This window comes from Barbus barbus (genome assembly GCF_936440315.1).
Source record: "Barbus barbus genome assembly, chromosome: 37".
Classification (NCBI taxonomy): Eukaryota; Metazoa; Chordata; class Actinopteri; order Cypriniformes; family Cyprinidae; genus Barbus; species Barbus barbus.
In genome coordinates this window covers 7,481,749-7,504,787 of record NC_136715.1, presented here as the reverse complement: position 1 = coordinate 7,504,787, position 23,039 = coordinate 7,481,749, and the positions used below count along the sequence as shown (strand labels likewise).

Sequence of the window (23,039 nt, the reverse complement as noted above, 5' to 3'; positions counted from 1 at the left end):
GTCAAAGTATCAAGCCTGAATAATGTGACTAAGCAACGCGTTGAAGAAAAAACATTCTGGAGCACAGAATATGAGCGCTTCTCTTCAGATCCATTCCAGGCTTTCCTTTTAATAAACAATCAAACGCTCAGTGGTGTTTATTTTCGGCTAATATCGAAGAAGGCAATGCTTTTTTATTTTGATTAACTGTGAATTGGATTAGACTAAAAATATCCTTTGAGAGAGGGAATATTTAGCAAACAAAAATTCGAATTATTCGCAGCGCTTGAACGTAGTCTCCAGTTTACCTATAGCTGGGGACTACTTTCAAGCACTGCGTAATATCACTGCACCTGCTGCACCAATGGTACCGCAGCAAAGTTCCTTGATTATTACGCCGGAATGAGAGCATAGTTCCTAGCTATATCGGCCTAGAAAATCGCAACTTTTCATTTTCCGCCAGTCTTAGTACACGATGTAACTACAGAAGAGTCTAGTTTTAAATAGGAAAAATATCGAAAATCTTTGGTCATTTTTGAGCGAGTTGCCAATGGTCTAATCTGATTCAGTGCCTGCGTCCCAATGTGCATACTATCCATCCTAAATTCTATGTGATAGTACTAATTTTCAATACTATTTAGCGCAGATAGGGTGGATAGTATGCACATTGGGACGCAGGCAATTATCTATGCTAAAATAAACTAAAAGTGCTACCGTCAGACCTGGAGATCAGCTGAATGGATTAAAAACCGATACAACTTGTAAAATGAGCCTATTTCCAAAAAAAGTGGAGTGTTCCTTTAAAATCACCGTGCTGTTACTGTATCATTGCCACACCAAATACTACAAAATATAGCTAAAATCTCCACAAAAAGTTTATTCAAGGAGGAGATACAATTCAAACACGGATTGTATTTTCAACAAGTCCAAATAAATCTATGTAATGGACATCAAATATATTACTTACCAATGATGCAGTTGTAGCTGTACAACATTTCTCTCTTTGTTGTCAACATGGTGTATGAAAATGATTTGGTTACACAGACAGTCTATTCAATGAATTAAAATCTGTGACTATTTACTATGGATGCACCACTACATCAAAACATATCTTTATTTATTTAGTGTGATACTGGCACCAAAATGGTCATAACAATACTACTAGTCATACTCCAGAAAATCTCATTTAAATAGTCAAGATCTGTTTCAAATGCACAGTATATATCACAACACTCTTTGGACATGATTTGAGGCAATTCAGTCATGTTTTACAGATAACATTAGACCCAGAGAAACGTATGAAGAGTCTCATAATCCATTCTAACCTTTACATGGAAATGGACATTGATTGTAGAGGATATTGTAATACAAATACTGAGACTTTTATCTTGTTCCCAAATTTGTTAATGTAACAAACAGCTTATGTTTCTCTCACAAACGCTTCATTTTTTCAGAAACATGCAGTTAAAATCATTGTTGGAAAGTCAGAATATTTTGCACAGTTAAAATTGACATGATATAAAAATACCTGCCTGAATATCTGTCAGTGTTGATTTAAAATAACTAGCACTTGAATCAATGATCAGTGTTTGAATTTAAAGGTCAGGTCGATATTTATATCTAACATCAAACACAAAGATAAATAAAGTCACTCTTGTCATTAGAGGGAGTTGAAGTAAATACAGTTTTTGACACAATGAGTGTTTTCTCTGATCTGTATGTACACACGCACACAAACACAAATTTTGTCATCCATCCCTCAAAATAACAGAGAGATTACCTTTTACAATTGACAAAATGAGAGCACTACTGGAGGAGCAGCAAAATAACATACCTGCAGATCCCATAGGTATGACAAAAACCTATTACACACATATATATATATAAAAGAGCCATCTTAACATCCATCCAAAATGCATATTTCCCAAACCACGTAAGTGCAAACAAAATCTTCCAGGCTACCTGTATCTCATGCCATGTAAACTGATTATGGCTCTTTCAAAACATGGAGTGAGAAACCATATACTGTATATACAACCAGTAGAAATAACATGACATGGTTAACATGACAGACCAGAAGTTGACCGAGGGTCTGTCTGAAGGCAGGGTTGAACTCTTGTAATGGTAAACCCAGGCTCGGATGAGAGACACTGGTGTAGTGAAGGGAGATTGTAGGTCATAGGTGAGGCGGGACAGTCTGTAGGGCGTCCTCTGTGGTGCGGTGTACATTAATATTCTAGGAAAAGAACACAAAACTATTATATTGCTGTATATAAACTACTATATTTTTTTTTTTCAAAAACAACCTGTGATCTTGAAAAATAACCTAATTTCTGCTTCCTTTTGATACTGGTAAACTTGTTTTAAACAGCACACACAGACACACACACACACACACGTGTAAAACAATAAATCAGCATGGAGGTCAAAGGTCATGGGATAAAAGGTGAGGTGATATGATTTAAAAAATCTGATATGATTAGCTTAGTATCTCTATCCTGATACTGACCTTTTACTTCAGGTCAAAGTCCATTGACATAAATCACATTACTGTCCTTTCTCGCTTTAATATCATCTTGTTTTTCTGTCATATTCATGTCGCATCATTTAGGGTTTGCAAATTTTGCAGTGTGGTGCAGTTATGTTTTACAAGCGGTTCTGTCTTTGTTCTTCAGTGACAGACAGCATTGTGGGTGAATGTAAAGAGAGACATGATTTCACTATCCAAATACATTTTATTAGCATCGCATATAGGCATTACATAACTCCTCCTCAGTTACCGGAAGAAGAGAGTGAAGTGAAGTGACATACGGCCAAGTATGGTGACCCATACTCGGAATTCATACTCTACATTTAACCCATCCAACGTGCGCACACACAGCAGTGAACACACACACACACACACACACCGTGAACACACACCCGGAGCAGCCATTTATGCTGCGGCACCCGGGGAGCAGTTGGGGGTTCGGTACCTTGCTCAAGGGCACCTCAGTCTATTGAGGGTGGAGAGAGCGCTGTACATTCACTCCCCCCACCTACAATCCCTGCCGGCCTGAGACTCGAACCCGCAACCTTTGGATTACGAGTCCGACTCTCTAACCATTAGGCCACGACTTCCCAAGAGAGTTCCTTAGTGTTTTAAATAAAAAACAGAAAAGTTTACTATAAATTGGTGAGTAAAACAATCTAAACTTACCTAAAATTTCTTTCAAAGATAAGGCTCTGCTTCAAAATTTCACCACTGTTATATACATGCTACACATTCTATGAAGTGATGAATTATTACTTTTAAGAAATAATATCCCTATCAAATTTATATATGCATTAATTTGTGCACCATAAATAAATAATCACATGCTACTGGAGTGACTGGTGTTTTCATAGCAGCAGTTACATTCTTGTGCAGAAGGAACTGAAAAACATCAGCGTGCATTTATGATAAAGTGCTATTTAGTATTGGCACATTGTCAACGAACACAGGAACACATTAAAAAAAAGTTAATTCCATACATATTCAGAGTTCTTCACTTCAGAGTTGTAATTCAAAATGCATTTACTGGGCTGTAAAAAAAACTCCCGATTTTAGGAAATGCAGTAGATGCATTTATGAATGTAAGAATATTTACATTCCTAAGAAAGGGGAATGGGATAATGGTGTGTGAGAAAGAGAGGAACGGGGAACTGTCAGTGATGATCTGGCACTGTTAACAAAGCCTCTTCCGGAAGCCGTGACACATCTACGTTCTGTTTGAAGCAAACACAGGGAATGGCGTCACACATTAATAGATGAGGTAAGTAGGTGACGACGATGTAACAGAACCGTGCAAAACTTGCATCAGTTCACACAAGTATCAAGATGACAACAAGACCGAAACAATGAGTGGTTACACTTTATTTTAAGGTGTCCTTGTTACAGTATAATTATACATTTCAGTACCGAGTAATATTAATTAACTACATGTACTTACTATATGGTTTACGGTTACTTGCATGTAATTATGCATAATGTATTGTTATTATAATAGTAAATGCATGTAACGTGTAACAAGAACCTTAAAATAAAGTGTTGCCCAATGAGCTTCTGCTTATAACTCACATCATAGACAGGACCGGTGCTGGGTAGATTATTTATAAATTATATAAGTATAAAATTACAAGACGAAAATTGTCTTTAGAAACATAAACAACAACTACATTACACATTTTGCAGAATATAATCAGACTACTTTTAGATTACTTTTGACCTAAGTTGTTTATGACGTTAATTTGAATAGGATAATCATTTGTACTATATAATATAATATATTACATTTTTCCTTACCAATAACATGAAGTGCATTAAACATATAATACATCAGGGTTTCCCAAAATGTGGTTTGTGAAGAAGCTGCAGAGGGTTTGTAAGGTAATAATAATAATTATTAAATCATAAAAATGTAGGCTTTTTTTAATAAAACATATTAAAAAATATTATTTAAAATATGAATTATTATTGAGTGGCATTGTGTGAATATTATACGGAATAATATATTCCAGATTATATATATAATCAGTTTTAAATATATACATGTTTAAAAATGACAAAAATACACATCAAAATTACTAGATAACTATGTAGTTATATATACACACATCATACTTAATAATTAATAATTACTATTAGCAGACTATATGTAATAAAATAACCCATCCTAATAATGCTAGTTGGTAAAACCATCAGCGAGCCCAACACCACATCTTTCATGTGCAGCTGAGGCTCAGGAGACCACAAAGCTTAATCACTTTATTATACAGAAGAGCTCTCAAGCATAACTACAGACTGACTGCACACTTTCCCTTAAGCCAAAACAGGCGGAGAAGCTTTTTAACCACCGAACTGACTGACATGCTCAGTGGCTGTGTGTTTGTGAGACTTACCGATGGTCTGTCTCTGTGTGTATTCACAGCATCCACATTCAAACAGACTGACTCCACCTTACAACCTGAAGAGCCAGAATGATTCACAATCAAGACTGGAATAGCGTTATTTAAAGAATAATATCCAGGTTAGTTAAGAAAGGGTGTCTTACCATAGGCCACTGGTGTTAACTTCAATACTGTGTGTAGAGGGCATTTCAGGTAAGGCAGTTCCTCTGCAGGAAATTAAAAAACACACCAAACAAGCAGACTTTACATTAAATTTTAAATGCATTAATCATCAGTGCACCTCAGTGCAAGTGAAATGTGATTTAAAAAGAGGCAAGATCTTCATGGGTGGTGTCTTGGTGGTTATTACCTGCAGTCTTGTCCAGAAAGTAGGCCAGCAGGCATCTCATGACGGCTTGATGACAGATGACCAGAACGTTTTCCTGCCGCTCTAACTCCATGATCACCGGTTCCAGCCTCTGGACCAAGTCTTCATAAGACTGTGAGGACAATACTGGATTACAACACTGTTCCATTTGCTATATAATGATCAGATCACAAAAGGGGCTGGATAAAATCAGCAGGTGCCATGAAACGTCAGATGATACTACACTGAATATTTGTACTTTTAAAAGTTCATTTGTCACACAACAGATCTCTTGACGTGAACTGCAGAAAAGCTAGGAGTTCATTAAAACCGCGAAAATATACAATTATTACACATATAATTATAAAATAGAAACAGAAATAAATATAGAAGAAAATAAATGAAACATTTTTTAAAAAATTGTTGCCTTAGCAACTAACTGAAATAAAATAAATGCAAAAAATAAAGCGGAAGTACTAAATGTACTTAAGATAAATAGAAAAATGAAAAAAAAAAAAAAACTAATAAAAATGACAGAAGCACATCACAAAGTTATTAAATCATGTCCATTCAATGGACATGAGATGATTTTCACTGAGATATAAATAGCTTTTTTTATATAATGTTCAATATTTAGTGGTTTGAAACCTACTATTAAACATCAATGTTTTGATAATGCACAGTTGACGTTTTCCCAATAGGCCAAATCATATTTCTGGTAGCAATTCATTTTACAGTCTTGTTACAAGTGTATACCATGTACTTTTATGATAATTACAATGACTGGTTAATAACTAATTACTAACCCTTAACCTACACCTAAACCTAAACTTAACCCATGTAGTTACCTTATCTTACCCAGTACTTTTTTAGGTAAGTACACTGAATGTACACGTACTGTAAAATAAAGTGCAACCACCTTTCTCATAACTAAAACTGACAAGCAGCTGAAATGCTCCTAACTGAATTGATACTGAATCAAAACTGATGCCTTGTGTACAGTACTGAAAAAAATGCATGCAAACTTAAACATGTCGCAAGGAGCTTGCACTCAGTCTTTATATAATATAGTGAGAACATTGCGCTCCTTTAATGCTCTCTGAGTAAACAGGTTTGAGATATTGATCTAAATGAGAACTCGCGCTCACAACCTGACAGATGAGTGTATGGAAATCTGTTTGTTGCCAAAGGGCCATAAAAGAGCAATACAAACAATACATGAAAAAATATGCTGAAAAACATTAACCCTTGTGATAGCATTTAAAATGTAATACAACTGATTGAAAGAAAACTGATGTGATGTAAACAGACCTCTCCTTTGGGATAGCGATAACGATATTTGTCCTGGTCTCGTAATGCAAACTCCAGTGGATATCTCTGCTGGATCTCCTCATACATGAGCTCCTCACAAACGCCCTAAACACATACAGATCGAAGAGTAAAGTAACACAATATCCCTAAATATATAAAGACAAAGCTTGTTTGACGTTCAGAAATAAGAGACTTACGGCATCAATCTCATTGAGAGCTTTCCACTGTTCATATGTCACACCCACAAATTCTGCCGTCTGTATGGTCCTCTTCATCTGACTCGTCCACACCTTCAAATCATGGATATTCTGCGACTGGATAAACTGGCCCAAAGCTTTAGCAAACTAAGAGGGAAAGTGAAAAAAACAGAGCTTTAAATTATTAACTAACACAAAAGAAACATTCCCCCAGTTTCACAGACAAGGTTTAAGCCTAGTCCCAGACTAAAATGCAAGTCTGAGCTGTTTCAACTGAAAGAAACATGCACTGACTGACCTTAAAATATATCAGTTTTGTCTCAAAAAGCACACCAGTAATGTTTTTTTGTCTAAGCACATTTACAAAAATGACTTAAAATGTCCTAATTGAACTATTGGCCTAATCCTGGCTTAGTCCAAGCCTTGTCTGTGAAACTGGGCCATATAACCACAAATATGGGGCCACCTGATCTAATTAAAAACCAGAGAAGCAGCCACTTGTCCAAAACTCATTTTCAACGATACAACTTCAAATTTAAGGTGGTAATGATAATAATAAGCAGATAATTGTTTGCATGTTATAGCCAATAACTGGGACAAATATATATAAACTAAAATCAATCATTTATTTAGAATTCATTATTCATTTCTGGACCAAGGGTATTTGAGAAGATTAAATTATTATAATATCTAATGTTTATCATTATGTCCATTTTTCTACACTACCATTAAAAGGATTAAGCCTAATATGATTTTAATGTTTTTGAAGAAAATATATTTTTCTCTTATGCTCACCAATACTGCATATATTTAATAAAGATATATTAAAAACAGTAATATTGTGAAATATTATTACATTTTAAAATATCTGTTTTCTATTGGAATATAATTTATTCCTGTGATGGCAAAGCTGAATTTTCAGCATCATTACTACAGTGTCACGTGATCCTTCAGAAATCATTCTAATATGATGATTTGTTCAAGAAACTTTTTCTTTTTTACTATCAATGTTGAAAACTGTTGTGCTGCTTAATATTTTTGTGGGAACCACGATCCATTTTTTCTCCCCAGAATCCTTTGATGAACATAAACTTTAAAAGAACAGCATTTATTTGACAAAAAATATTTTCTAATATAGTTTTTACTGTCATTTTTGATTAATTTAATAAGTCCTTGTTGAAAAGTTGAAAAGAACTTTTAAACAGTAGTAAATATTAAACATTAGAATCTTACGATACAATATTTTTCTGTCCTGATTTTATGACTTTTATATGATATTTCAAGACCGTCAAGCCTTATGCCATTTTTGTGCTTGTTAGTTTCACTAAAATTGATCAGTAAATGCCTTTACAGCTTACCTCCTTTCCCCTGGCCGAGAGCCCTGAATCTCCACCGATACGACCTTTGATGTTCAGATCACTCTCTCCATGCCGGCACAAGTAGATGGAGCGGGGTGTGATATGGATATTCATGAGGTAGTAAACTATTCGGCTCTGTATGTGGTCCTGGACCTGGTTCACCAGGTACCGCCGCCCCACATCAATGATCTTAATAAACGAAAGGTCCCTGAACACACCAAAAAAAGAGTGTGAAATTCATAGATTCATAGTTTGGATTGAGCAGCACCGAAATGGCATTTACCTGTCCAGTTCCTCATCCAGTGGCTGATAAGAGTTCTCATAACATTTTATCCTCTTCATAAAGTCTGCGACGGCCTCTTCTGTGTTACAGTGTGTGTAGTCTGGACTGCCCAACTTCACTTGCTGAACACCAAGACCACAAATTTAGACCAAAAACAAAGTGAGATAAAGATATTGAAGATGTTCTGCAGTTCTGAAACTTACCCCAATGTTCTCGGCAATAACATCCGGGTCTTCACACACAGATTCCACAAAGAAAGCCTGAGGGGTGTGAAAAGAGTGTTTTAAAAGACCGAACACATGAGAAAACCAGTTTAGATGAAAGATCCCATATCCAGCACCTTGAAACCATTCTGCTCTGCAAATCTGAGGATCGTCTCTCTCCTTTCTCTCGTTGTGTTTGTGGCATCAAAAACCTAAAGATTGTAAAGCAAAATGGGTAAATGCATACAAAAAGGAACTGAAGTAGGCAGTGCAGAGCGCAGTATTTCTACCCATATAACATACTATATTCTATACAATTTGTGTTTAAATTATGTTTTCCTTACCGCCACCTGGCCACCTTCGTCTGTGAGGAACTGCCGTACATCATTGAGAGCTGCCAATGCACACTGCCTAGAACAGACAAGGAATCACATGAGCTTCTAAGCATTCTTTTTTTTTTAAAACCAGCAGTTTCACTTCACATTTTAAACGGTTGCCGCTGATAAAAATCTATGTCTTACTTCCTGATTTTAAGCCCCTCTTCATTGTCTGGCCGAAAGAACTCAAAGGATTTGTAGATCTTCACACATTCACGTCTGTACTGCCCAACGTTAAACTCTGTAGATGTAAAACAACAAGACAAACCCGTTTCTGGATGAGCAAAACATCTGGAATAAAGTCATGGCTAAGTCACAAATATGCATTTTACCTTTTGTTGGAACATCAATCCAGTTGAGATAGCGTGTCAGTTTCTTGGAGATGTAGGTCTTTCCTCTGGCTGGTAGACCAACGGTTACTATAAGTGTGGGGCAGTTGGTCATGCATACTAAAAGACACACAAAAAAACAGCTCATAAAAAAACTTAGCAGAGATGTGTAACAATAATATTCTTCCCATATACTGCAAGTGAACTGTCCATCATCACACCATATGGTGTAAAGAACGGAAATGTTTTAATCTATTTGCAGTTAAGGTGACCTTTTTATTGCTTTAATAAATCTGAGTTGTCATTGTAGAACATAAGTAATTTCGGCATCTCCTCATCAAAATGCATATTATCATATCAACTTCCACATAGTCCTGCAATTTAAAATGGGTGAAAATTATGTTGATCCTACTATTTTTTACAAAAGTACACAAATATTTAAATTTGTATAGCTTTTTAGAGGTGAAATATTTAAATCAAGAACAGAACAATTTTACAAAAGCAATATTTAGCTGTTGAAATATTTTAGATTACAGCATAACTGATCATGTAGAGCTGAACCGTATTAATTTCCATAACTTTCACTGGCCTAAATTCTTTTACATTTACAGGTTTTCAACAACTGTGGGAATGCTTAATATGTATGAAATAATAGCTCTGTAAATATTTTATATATTCAAGAATATATTTTAATATTATTATTGATATTATTTGAATATGTGTATACTATTTACTACTTATATATATATATATATATATATATTATATAACTTGTATTCATTCATTTTAATTTCTGAAATTTTCTTAAAGTCTATTTGACACGTTTGATTAAAACAATTAAATGGAATCAAACAAAAAGCTAGAACACTAGAATAGTTTAAGTCCAGCTCAAACCGTTGTTAAATTGTATCACCGTATGTGACCCTGGACCACAAAACCAGTCATAAGGGTAATTTTTAAAATTTATGCATTCCATTGATGTATGGTTTATTAGGACAGGACAATATTTGCTGATAATAGCTATTTGAAAATCTGGAATCTGAGGGTGCAAAAAACAAAACAAAATCGCCTTTAAAGTTGTCCAAATGAAGTCCTAACAATGCATATTACTAATCAAAAATTAAGTTTTGATATATTTACAGTAGGAAATTTACAAAATATCTTCATGGAACGTAATCTTACCTAATATCCTAATGATTTTTGGCTATTGCTACAAATATACCCGTGCTACTTATGACTGGTTTTGTGGTCCAGGGTCACATATAAGCATTGCATCAGAAAGCCTCTTTAACCCGCACCTCCAGCATCAGTGTCCGGTCCTCATCTTTTCATCCATACTCACCCTTTCTTTGACTAATGTGTCTGTCTGGAAGGCCGTTTGTGGAGGATGGCACCCATATTTTCTTTAAAGGATTCTGTGTGAGCTCTCGGGTTAGACTGTTACCGCATTGCTCCGTTCTGTCCTCTGTTACATTCATTATATCCGTCGTCTCTACGAACAAGCGTCCATAAACATTAGTGCGCACTAAAGACAGCGGTGAAGAATATCATGAGACGGATAGAGAACATTACCGTAACGACAGGAGAAAACGCGCACCTACTACACTTTACGTGGTGTATTTTTACAAAGTGATTGATCAACACAGATAAATATACGATGATTAGGACATACAAAATAATCAAAAAATAAGTGTTTTAGCGACTTGGTCTAAATTTGAATGCTTATATATTACTTTGAGCATAACTGTTGAAAAGTTGGTTTATGTGTCATTGTTTGTCGCGTGGCTATCATTGCATGAACTAATCATAGTCGTTTAAGGTTGCTGCATCTCCAGTGTATCTTCATTTGTTTGAAAGGGTTTTTGATTAAAGTTATTAAACTATTATTAGTGTACATATGTTTCCAGTAAGACGAAAAAATCTTCCTGGGCAGGGGTTGTATGAATACTTTTTATATTTTTATTAATACTTGTCTTACTTTATTCAAACTATTAAAGATTTTACATGTGTAGCAAAACGTGAAGGTGGCTATTTGTATAATAAAAGGCATTTCACTTCCTCAAAAAGTATTAACTGTCAAGCAGACGACAGAAGACATGTAGAAACCTGTGTAGAACAGGTTTTTCAGAAAGGTTTTGCCCTAGAAATCGATGCGTCACATATGATACAGCAGGTTTGTGCACTGCGGTCTACTTTGAAAAACACGGTCATTCAACTCAGATCAAAGGAAAACAATCTCTGGCATTCATTTATTAAGACAGTTTCTCTGTCAATACTGAATAAATGAATGAATGAATGAATAAATAAATACATTTTAAATAATAAAAATGTTTAAAAAAACGGTCTGATAAAATGAAAATGACTTCAAATGTTGAGTAATATTAAATGTAGAATTTCCAAATAATATGAAAATAACTGATGAGAAATAACAAAATAAAAGCCTTTCATGAACTTGCATATAACCACATTTATCTGTAAATTCACATAGTTATAAAAAGAAAACTCCCTGTTTCCACAAAAAACTTTCACTTTTGATTAACAGTACACCACTCCAGAATGTCATTTGCCCAATCTCAGGACTGTCTGATTTTCTATTACAAAATAAAGGCCCTCCAAAATCTCATATATGACCAGTTTTGTCTTTGATTTTAGGTAGCTATCCCTGTTTCCACGGAACAATTTCAATTCAGATTGACAGACCACTACCCCAGGGTGTCACTCAACCGATTTCAGGACATTCTGATGTTGCATTACATAATAAAAGCCCTCCAAATAGTATTTTATCTGTCAATTCTGATTGGTATGAAATGAAACTACGTTTCTACAGACCACTTTCACTTCAGAGTGAGAGTACACCTGCTCAGAGAGTCACTCACACATTGCCAGGACTATTTTATGTCTAATTCCAAAATAAGCCCCCTAAAAGCTCATATTTAAGTTGCTTTGTCTATACTCTAAAAAAAATGCTGGGTTAAATACAACCCAGTGCTGGATTATTGGACAGAACACATGCTTGGTTGTTTTCAACTGCCACGGCCGGACCACCCCCCAAACAGCCTCTCTGGAGCCTCTTATCACCCCGCTCAGCACCGGGTGCAGAGTAAGATGTGTTTGTTGCGAATATACGGCCCGTACAAGCGCCCAAGCAACCGCTCACTGTTATAGTGGAAAAAATAAAACACAAACTTTCTCAAAAAGAGAGCAAACTTCCTCTTCCATGTCTCATGAGTGCCCTGCCCCCGTGCAGCCGGCCACTCGAGTTTATCCAACCCCTTGCCACGCGGGCCGAGGCCAGGCAGGCCATCTCCAAAGTGTCAGAGTGGGTTATGGGGATAATAAAACGAGGTTATTCATTCCAATTCGCTCGAAGACCCCCACATTTCAGCGCCGTGGTCTCCACCTCAGTGCAAAGCGAAAATGCCCACGTTCTACGCTCAGAGGTGATGATTCTGCTGGGAAAAGGAGCAATAGAAAGAGTTCCTCCAGCCAGAGCAAGTCAGGCTTCTACAGCCGTTACTTCCTCGTCCCCAAGAAGGATGGCGGCCTCCGGCCCATCCTCGATCTCAGACGCCTAAATTGCGCACTCATGAAGAGGTTGTTCCGGCTGATCACATTGAAACAGATCCTCTAGCAGATTTGGCCAGGGGACTGGTTCTTTTCTCTGGACCTGAAAGACGCATTCTTTCACGTCCAGATAGCCCCCCATCACAGACGATTCTTGAGATTCGCCTTCGAGGGAGTGGCTTATCAGTACACGGTCCTTCCCTTTGGACTGTCTCTGGCCCCCCGCACTTTTACGAAGTGCATGGACGCGGTTATTTCCCCTCTGAGACAGTTGTTATTATACAACAATCTCAGCCACACAAACATATACAACATTCTTCTTAAATCACATATTTCACACCAAAACACATAACTACAAAAAACAAACACATACACACCCCTTTAATTAAAAAAAAAGAAAAAAAAAGAAGAGATGTCAGATATGATCAATTATGAAATAGTGTCCCATAAGGATTCAACGTAAGATAAAAAGGGCTGCCAGACCCTATAAAACTTTCGAATAGTATACTTAATGCTCAATTTTAAGATAAGACATCACCTCAACTACCCAGTGTTTATGAGATGGTGGCCTTGCCTTTTTCCAACTTAGAAGAATCAAGCACCTAGCCAATAATGAGGAAAAGGCAATCATTTCTACCTGATTAGCTGATAGGCGCACTTCTTCCGGCACTACACCTGAAAATGGAAGTTAGGGTCCATGTCTTTGTCATATATAGATGAAAATGTTCTGAAGATGTCTATCCAAAAACTTTTTAATCTGGGGCATCCCCAAAACATATGACTCAGGTCTGCTGGTTCCAAGCCACATCTGGGGCAAGATGGGCTTGACCCCAGTTACATCTTAGCCATCTTGCTCCTAGACAAATGGAGATTATGAAGCACCTTGAATTGCAGAAATCCATGTCTAATACATTCAGAATATGATAATACATTGAGAAGCATTCTCAACTACCTCGACAACTGGCTCGTTCTGGCCCAGTCAGAGGTGGAGGTTATTGCACAGAACCCTCCTCCTCAGCCACCTAGAGCACCTGGGACGAAGTGCATGGATGCGGCTCTTTCCCCTCTGAGACAGATGGGAGTCTGCATTCTCAACTACCTCGATGACTGGCTTGTTCTGGCCCAGTCAGAGGTGGAGCTTTTATTGCACAGAACCCTCCTCCTCAGCCACCTAGAGCGCCTGGGACTCAGGGTCAACTTTGCCAAAAGCATGCCGTCTCCCAGCAAACGAATATTGGTCCATGGGAACAGTTCTCAACTCGACACAAAGGACAGCCATAGTTGCGCGAGAACGTGCTTTGGCCATGCGAGAACTCATGACCTCCTTCGAGATCGGTGCCACTCACCCTCTCAAGACATTTCAAAGGATGCTGGGCCTCATGGCCGCAGCATCGCCAGCACTACAGTGGTCTGGTTTGCATACACTACAGTTTGGTCTGTTTGCTCTGCTACCTCTTCAGCGCTGGCTGAAACCACAAGTTCCATCACATGCGTGGCGTCACGGACGCCTGGGTATCAGGGTGAGCCAGGCCTGTGTAACGGCCCTTCCTGCCAGACCTGAAGGAACACCACGTTCCGCTCGGATAGCATGTCTGTGGTGTCCTACATAAATCACCAAGGAGGCCTCTCCTCGAAGTGCCTTTGCCTACTGGCAAAACATCTTCTGGAATGGGCTCAAACCCATCTGCGCCAGGGTTATTATAGTTTTGCATTTTTCATTAGTTTTTATTTTTATTTCGTTTTGACTTTTTGTTTTCAAATTCAGTTTAGTTTTAATTAGTTTTTAAAGTGAGTTTGCTAGTTTAGTTTAGTTTTTATTTTTTGAAAATGCTTAGTTTTAGTTTAGTTTTTATTAGTTTTAGTGTTAGTTTTAGTCTTTTTTTGTAATTTGGGTTATTTGTCAGGGGCAAGATTCAAAAAGGTCAGAAAAAGTATTGTGTAATAATAACTCAACAAAACCATCATACAATTTTAGAAAATATTTATTCAACAATAACACCAGTACATAAAATGTACATATGGGCACAAATATGTATGTAAACCGTCTCCGCAGTAAGTGCAAAATGTGTAAGTGACGTACGTGTGCCAAGAAAAAAACAAAATAGCCAACAGACTAAAGAAGACATACATGAACCACATGTATTCAACCCATTTTTGAGCCACAAGACATTTCTGTCAAGATTGTCAGGGAGCTCAATCTGAGAAAAGAACATAACTAATAAAAAATAAAAAATAAACTTGTGTCCCGACAAGTTCCAACATGGTAAACAAAATAATGTAAGTCCCTTGCATTATTAATGAATCAGCTGTTTAAAATACAGCTTTTCCATTTTTTTTAGTGTGGGTGTGTGCCGTGGGTGTGTGCGTGAGTGAGTGTGCATGGGTGAGTGAGCATGTGTGAGTGTTTGCGCGTGCGATCGCGAGTGAGCAAGAGTGTGTGTGTGTGTGTGTGTGCGAGTGAGCAAGAGTGTGTGTGTGTGTGTGTGCGAGAGTGTGTGTGTGTGTGTGTGCGAGAGTGTGTGAGCATGTGTAAGAATAACTCTTACAAAATCCACACGCCGTACCAAAAATCTACACATGTTCTAGAATTCACACCCTACAAATACCACAGCTGTACAATTTTCACACCCTATACTAAATTTACCCTATAGCCTACAGTCAATAGCCTACTCATCTGGATTGAAGCAGCAAACATTCAGTGTAAAAGTAAAAAAATTACATAACATTATTTTATATTTGAATCACAGCTTATATAGTGTTTTGACATCGACAACCACAACCAAAAAGTGCATTTTACCTCAAACTTGCGACTAGTTAACTTTCTAAAGAAGGCATAATCGCTTCTCGGGTCAACATTAACACACTGACAAAATTATATTCAGAATTGAAAATATTTAAATTAATGTTTGATTTAAGGTGTTCAAGAGATGGAGATACCAACCTTTCGCGAACTTTCAACGTCGAACGAAGTCGTTCTCATGGAGACGCGGTGTGCACGGAGGGGAGTGGCTGTGTGTGTGTGTGTGCGCGCGCATGTGAGAGACACATGAGTGACAGAGAGGCGGAGGGAGATCAGGGAAAGGAAATGCAGCTGAACGAATACGCTGCATGTTCTAAATAGCGTTAAAAAATTAAAGACCTTGACAAAGACGAAAACTAAGGACATTTACTCTATAATTTTATTTTATTTTAGTTAGTTTTGCCAAACACACATTACAGTTTTAGTTAGTTATCGTTTTTTTGTAATGCCTCGTTTTTATTTTTATTTCAGTTAACGACAATGTTTTTTCCCACCTAGTTTTCGTTTTTTCGTTCGTTTTCGTTAACGATTATAACCTTGATCTGCGCTCGCTAAGAGCGGCGCACATTCCGGGCAAATTGAACCAAGGAGTGGACAAGTTATCTCGGAGCAATGTTCCCTCAGAGGAGTGGACGCTCCATCCGCAGATCTTTGGCGAGGCCGAGATAGACCTCTTAGCCTCAGGAGCCAACTCTCATTACCTGACTTATTATTCAAAGATTGCGGAAGCGTTGGCCCACGAATGGCCCAAACTCTTCCTTTACGCGTTCCCCCGATCAACCTGATTCCACAGGTTATCAGGTGAATCAGGGAGCGGGGACACAAGGTCCTCTTGGTGGTCCCCCTGTGGAACAATCAACCTTGGTTGTCAGAGCTGACTCAGCTGCTCATAGCAGCCCCGTGGCCCATTCCTCTGAGACGGGACCTCCGGTCTCAAGCGAACGGGACAATTTGGCACCCTCGGCCCGATCTGTGGGCCCTGAACCTTTGGCTGCTCGACGGGAGCTTCTCAGAGAGCGTGCTAAATACCATTTCTGAGGCTAGAGCACCGTCTACAAGATGCCTCTATGCCCTTAAATGGTCTGTGTTCTCCACGTGGTGCCTAGACCGTGGTGAAAACCCGTCTACCTCTGACTTATCGGTGGTTCTGTCCTTCCTGCAAGAATTGCTGGATAAAGGACATTCCCCGTCCACACTCAAGGTCTACGTAGCAGCTATAGCGGCCTCACACGCCCCTATAGCAGGCCAGGCAGGAACACTTCGGTTGTCCGCTTCTTGAGGGTTGCCAAGAGGCTGAATCCGCCTTGGCCCCTTACAGTCCCTACATAGGACTTGCCCACGGTGTTCCCTTTGAGCCGCTACAGTCCACTACCCTTCGGCCACTGTCGCTAAAGACTGCTCTGCTCTTAGCACTAGCGTTGGTCAAGCGAGTAGGAGACTTGCAGGCGCTCTCCATTAGCCCTGCCTGCCTGGAATTTGAACCTAACGACTCCAAGGTCGTCCTGAAACCAAGGCAGGGTTATGTGCCCAAAGTGCTTTCCACTCCATTCAGAGCTCAGGTCATCACGCTCTCCACGCTTCCTCCCTCTGATGAGGACCGAGAGTTATCCTTGCTCTGCCCTGTCAGAGCCTTGAGAATCTACTTTGAGTGTTCCGCCCCATTTAGGAAGTCAGAACAACTCTTTGTTAGCTTCGGTAACCGCGCCAGAGGGCGTCCGGTTACGAAGCAGAGGCTCTCCAGATGGATAGTGGATGCCATTATGCTAGCGTACTCGTCCTTGGGCCTACAATGCCCCATCGGAATACGAGCCCATTCCACAAGAGGCATCACCTTCTCGTGGGCGTGGTCTAGTGGTGTGTCTATTACACAGATCTGTGCGGCGGCCGGCTGTGCCTCGCCGTCCACATTTGCTAGGTTTTATAATCTGGACATACTGGCCTTACAGGCCAGGGTCCTCTCTGCTTAATGGCACATTTTTTACATGGGAGCTTTCTGACAGAGAACTCTTGGCCGCACGGCGCTCAAGCTCTCTGATTGGTTACTTGTATGTTTCGGCCCAGGGTGCTGAAATGCAAGAAGTTCTGGAACGATTATCCAGGCCGGGCGTGACCTCTTTGAGTTTAGCCTGCTTTAGCCTTGGAGTTATTGTTATGCTTCCCTTAAGCATTGATGCTTGAGGAGGTATAAATTTAGTCGTTCCTCTATCAGCATGGCGTGATTGAACTGTAGTCCCATAGCGTGTTTAGACTAGATGCAGTACGAAGTTGAGTATCTCAGGAAACTGAGGTTACGACAGTAACCGAGTATGGTTTCCTTTTTAGAGCTATCCAAAATCAAAGACAAAACAGGTTATATATGAGATGTATTATTGATTTTATTATATAATGAAACATCAGACAGTATCAGCATTGGCTGAGTGATACTCTGGGGTGGTGTACTATCAATATAAAGTGAAAATGGTTTGTGTAAACAGGGAGTTTCCTTTTTGGAGATATCCAAAATTACAGGTAGAACAGGTAGAATATGAGATTTGGAGGGCTTTTATTATGTAATGCAACATCAGATCATCTTGAAACTGGCTGAGTGACACCCTGGGGTAGTGGACTGTCAATCTGAATAGAAATTGTTCTGTAGAAATCAAATCAAAAAGAGTTTTTACAAGCTATTACCACAGCGCCTAGTATATGCGCGCGCACCACAAAATAACGTGGTGGCTAGAATGACCGTGTTTTTCAAAGTAGAGGCTGGCCTGACCGCAGTGTTATTGCGGGGTTAAAGTAACACTATTGTTCTAAACAGCGCTTGTCAGAGTGCCCCCGTGTGTGGTACTGGACATTTATATTCATCTTTTTGTATTATTTGACAGCTTTAGCATTTATTTTGAATCTATTTATACATTTAAAACACATGTTCGAGACTTAGATTTTACATTAAATTACATGTACAATTAAACTGTACTGGCCACATTAATCCTGGACATTTTCAATGGCATATGCAGGTTGCTGGGAAGTTGGAACTTGGATAGTCCGATTTTACCAGATGTGCTACTGTGAATCACTTGTAAAACCTGTTTTAACAATAAAATTTTGATTTAAAGAGTATGCTTGTAATAAAAACAGTAACGAAATACAAAAGAATGAAAATTAGGTCAAAGTTCACCTTTAAAATAAGCAGTGCAACAGATCATAGACCGAACCTAAACTTAAACATTACAACAGTACACTTAAAGAAAACAATGTTATTGCAGCCAGTTATAATAATACACATTTTAAGGCTTAAAAAAATGGCAGAATCTTTTCTTTCTTACATTTTGGAAGTGAAAATGAAGCCAAAGACATGATGCATATCACACATCAACCACTAGATGGCAAGAAAGAGACATTTTCATGGATTGTGGGTAGGGGATTTGAGCTGTGTGCAGAGCTTGATAATAACAGAGATTTGTAAGAAACAGAGTATATTTATATCAGTGTGCAGTCTACACTGATATAGGTTTAAAAGATAATCTAGGTTATGAGGCTACACAATGTTAGTTTGCTTTTTACAGCAAACCCATCTTAAATTAAGGGCAATTACACATTTGCAAAATGTATTCTACTTAAAACACATTGATGCAACCTTTTTTTCTCCCGAAATCCTAAACATTTCTGATTAATCTCCTTATTAAAAGAAAAAAAAAAAAAAAATCTTGCAACATGAGGAACTAGTAAACCACAAAACCTCAACCATGCATGCACATCCAATTCTAGATTGAATCAAATCTACTATGAAACTACAAGTCACAGTTAGTAATTCAGAAATATTTCTCGGCATTCAGATTTCCAGAGAAAACCAGATCTGGTGTGGCCAAAGAAAATTGGGAAAGTGGGTGTGGAATATGTTGATTTCATTCTACAAATAAATCATAATCATATACGTCATATCTTGTCTCATATTGGTATACAACATGTGATAAATTGTCATTATTCAAAATCTCTGATAGAAATTATACTGGTCTTAGTACTAATATAAAACTGACTGTCATTCTCATCACAGTGGACACATTTATGGGGTACAAAACTACAACCATTTAATTACCAGCCCAGATTGTTAGCAATTACTACACACCAACCTCCTTATTTTCCAGTCATTTAAACAAATCTTGACGAAATGCAACAGCAGCTGTGCCTGTTATATCTCATTTGCAGATAACCTTAATTATAAAATCCCTCCGATTGTTGTCTTCTCTCTAGGTCATAGTATTCTATTTTTACAACCTGACAAGCTGCAGTTTACCTCCATATCAGTAATCCAACAAACATGGCCATGATTTGACCTCAACTCCTCCACACTCCTGTACAGCATGAATGACATACACAACCCAAACACTAATGAGAAATGACACAAAACGCTTCACAACCCAATAAAAATCGACCACATTAAACCCCAATGCATTTCAATGCATGTAGTGCATCACCCCAAACACTGTGTGCTTATCTTCATTCATTCAGTGCATTACACAGAACTCAGCGTTAGTTTATTTTTAGACCACGCGCATGGTTTACAGCAATGCATAAGCATAGGTTATGCGAGTATATTATTAACAGGCCGTATATATAATGTTACTGCTCAAATAAATGGCTCGTGGACTCTTGAGTCCAACGTACACGCGCCTACGTGACAGAGTCTTGTTTACTTCTTCCTCTCCTCGCGCACCCAATACCAGCTGCTTCCGCAAGAGAACAGCAATAACCTCATACTCCTTACCCCTCTTATCCAGATTCTGCGTGTTTTTGGACCGGCCGGCGCCCCTCATTGTTCTCGTTTTGTGTGTTGGTGCTTTAATTTGATGCTCGAGCCTTGAGGTATAAAGGAGAAGTATGTGAAAACACGAGCGCACACGCCCACTGATTGACAGGTGGCGCAGCCAATCGCTGCGAGGCAGTGGCGTGGGGACACACCCACCTATCATTAGAAGGAATCAGGGGAAAGTTTGTGTTGATACTGTTGCGCATTGTTATGCAATGCTTTATATGTTATATATAAATGTGTTACAGTGTAATCAATGACTGTATATATATTATATACTAGGAATAAACTATATATAATAATAATTTATAATATATAAAATAATTTATATTTAAATTATGTAGTATTTTTGGTGAAGCAAAAAATATTATCTGGAATTGTGTGGAATTTGGAGTATATAAAAATTTATTTTGGGGAGAAGAAAAGACTAATAGAAAATAGGTCATCTAAAATGAAAGTATAATATGCGATTTTTATATTTAATATTCTTTATTTTTCATTAATTACATATGTATAATGATATTTGGTGAAACTCAAAAAGATATAATCTGGATTATATAATTAATGTATATAGTTGGTTATCTTTTATTTATTATTTATTATATTTATTCATTTTTTTCATATATACAAGGATATATGTATGTATATCTTATATACACCCTCATTCCAGGACTTATATGAAAGTATAATCTTTATATGAAAGTGTTGTTTCATTAAGAAAAACAAAAATTCACATTCTTTTAAAAGGAATTTCACCTTATAAATGTGGAGAATCTTTGAATACCTCATTTAATAAGGCCTACATTGCAGACTAACGTAGGAGAGGTATTTTAATTACACACTGTCTCTCAGGACGTCTCGGCTACATTAGGAACATCTTGACCTGCTGGATGCTGCAGTGCTTCCAAACATATTTAGCCTGTTCAGTGGAACATGTCGCTCACGTAGCCACACGTACCGTAATAAAGCATCCGTAAAGACAGACAGAGCTGTGGACACAGGCCAAGTCAGGGCACAGGTCTCAAGGGTCGCATAATAACTATATGGCAAATGTCAATAAATAAACAAAGCTGATTTGAGCTTGACTTGCAGTCAGTGTGACGCTAGTCACGGTTACGCTCAGACTGGAACAAAGCAGGGCATGAAATTGTGATGAGGGCATGAATTTAAGAATGGTCCCTAGGAACAGGATGTAAATGTGATCTGATGCACACAAACACACACACATGTCAACATAAGCTTGTGATCTCTCCATCAGACAGTGCCCTGTTTTTACATTTACAATAACAATAGCACAAATTGTCGAAAAAGTTGGGCTGTCTGACAAAATATTTACAGTATCGAGAAAGAAAGGTCTTATAGATAAAAATTAACAGGTTGGAGGAGGCTGAAAATGAATACACAACTTGTGACTAGAGGTCCTGACCTTTACATGTCTGTCCGGAACATTCTTCATAAAGGCCATAGTGATTAGTGACCATGCCTCACAAGTCTTACCCCTATTCCTGGCTCTCACGACATAGACATGCTCGAGCAAAACACCCTCAACGATTTGTTGGAAACAAATACTCTTCATACGAAATGAAATACAGTCAAAAAACATATGTCCTTTATATATATATATATATATATATATATATATATATATATATATATATATATATATATATATATAGTACACTGGTCTGAATATCACATTGTTAATTTGTGTTTTTATGCAAAACAAAGAGATTCAGGAGCAATAACACTTCGATTATAGGTAAGTTTTACTTGTGGCATTGTAGATTTGTTAAAGCTGCTACAAGTTTTGTGGCATTTAAACATTTTAAGTTCTTAAAGCAACTGAGACAAAGGAGTGCCTCTAAACTCTTTAAATGACTTGATATATATATATATATATAAATGAAGAGTTCAGATGTAAAAGCGTCTAAGTGCTGTTTGAAATTTTCTCCTAAAATGAGCATTTTTATCAGGCTCCTATGTGTAGGTTCTGTAATTTCACTTAAATGGCAATGAATAGGTTAATTTCATTGCCATTAAAGTGAAATAACTGAACATAAACATAGAAGCCTGTGAAATATGCTCATCTCGGAAGAAAATTTATTAAACGGCTCTTTGCATCTGAACTCTTATGTATAACACTGTATATATATATTTATTTGTTACAATATTTTAATAGCTAAACTTGAAGTACTAAAATAACTAAAACCAATAAATAAAAATGAATAAAAACAAAGTTTTTTTTTTTAAATTACAAAAATAAAATGACTAAACCTCTACACTGTAAAAAAAAAAAAAAAAAAGTTGAGCCAACTCAAAAAAATTTAAGGCAACCAGCTTTTTTCAGATTTTTGAGTTCTCTCAACTTATTTTTGTAGGAGAATCTCAACTTTTTGTTGTCTCAACTCCAAACTCAAAAATCTGCTGAAGTTTGTTGCCTTAAAATTATAAGTTTTTTTTTTTTACAGTGTAACCAAAATTAAAGTGAAAAAAAGAAAAATAACAAAAACTATAGCAATATATCAATGAAAATAAAATAACGTCAGTTTCTGAAAAACCCATCTATTTTGTCTA

The 23,039-nt window shown here is 37.5% G+C and overlaps 1 protein-coding gene across 7 annotated transcripts; it reads right to left on the bottom strand.

Annotated features, from left to right (window-relative positions):
* Window positions 1–831: 831 nt before the first annotated feature.
* On the bottom strand, window positions 832–20,575 carry LOC306857014 (6-phosphofructo-2-kinase/fructose-2,6-bisphosphatase 4-like). 7 transcript variants are annotated; one of them, XM_079396631.1, is made up of 15 exons: window positions 20,424–20,505; window positions 10,655–10,804; window positions 9,316–9,432; window positions 9,128–9,224; window positions 8,951–9,017; window positions 8,744–8,818; window positions 8,607–8,663; window positions 8,404–8,525; window positions 8,121–8,328; window positions 6,763–6,909; window positions 6,566–6,670; window positions 5,258–5,387; window positions 5,052–5,114; window positions 4,900–4,964; window positions 832–2,215 (listed from the first exon to the last, which is right to left on the bottom strand). In XM_079396631.1, exons 1-15 carry the CDS (start codon window positions 20,470–20,472, stop codon window positions 2,156–2,158), a joined length of 1,512 nt encoding a protein of 503 aa, XP_079252757.1. In that variant the 5' UTR covers window positions 20,473–20,505; the 3' UTR covers window positions 832–2,155. The 7 variants fall into 7 exon arrangements, with proteins under 7 accessions (XP_079252757.1, XP_079252761.1, XP_079252756.1 ...); XM_079396630.1 differs by having other exon boundaries at window positions 838–3,726; window positions 20,424–20,501; XM_079396635.1 differs by lacking the exon at window positions 10,655–10,804 and having other exon boundaries at window positions 20,424–20,534.
* Between the last annotated feature and the right edge of the window lie 2,464 nt (window positions 20,576–23,039).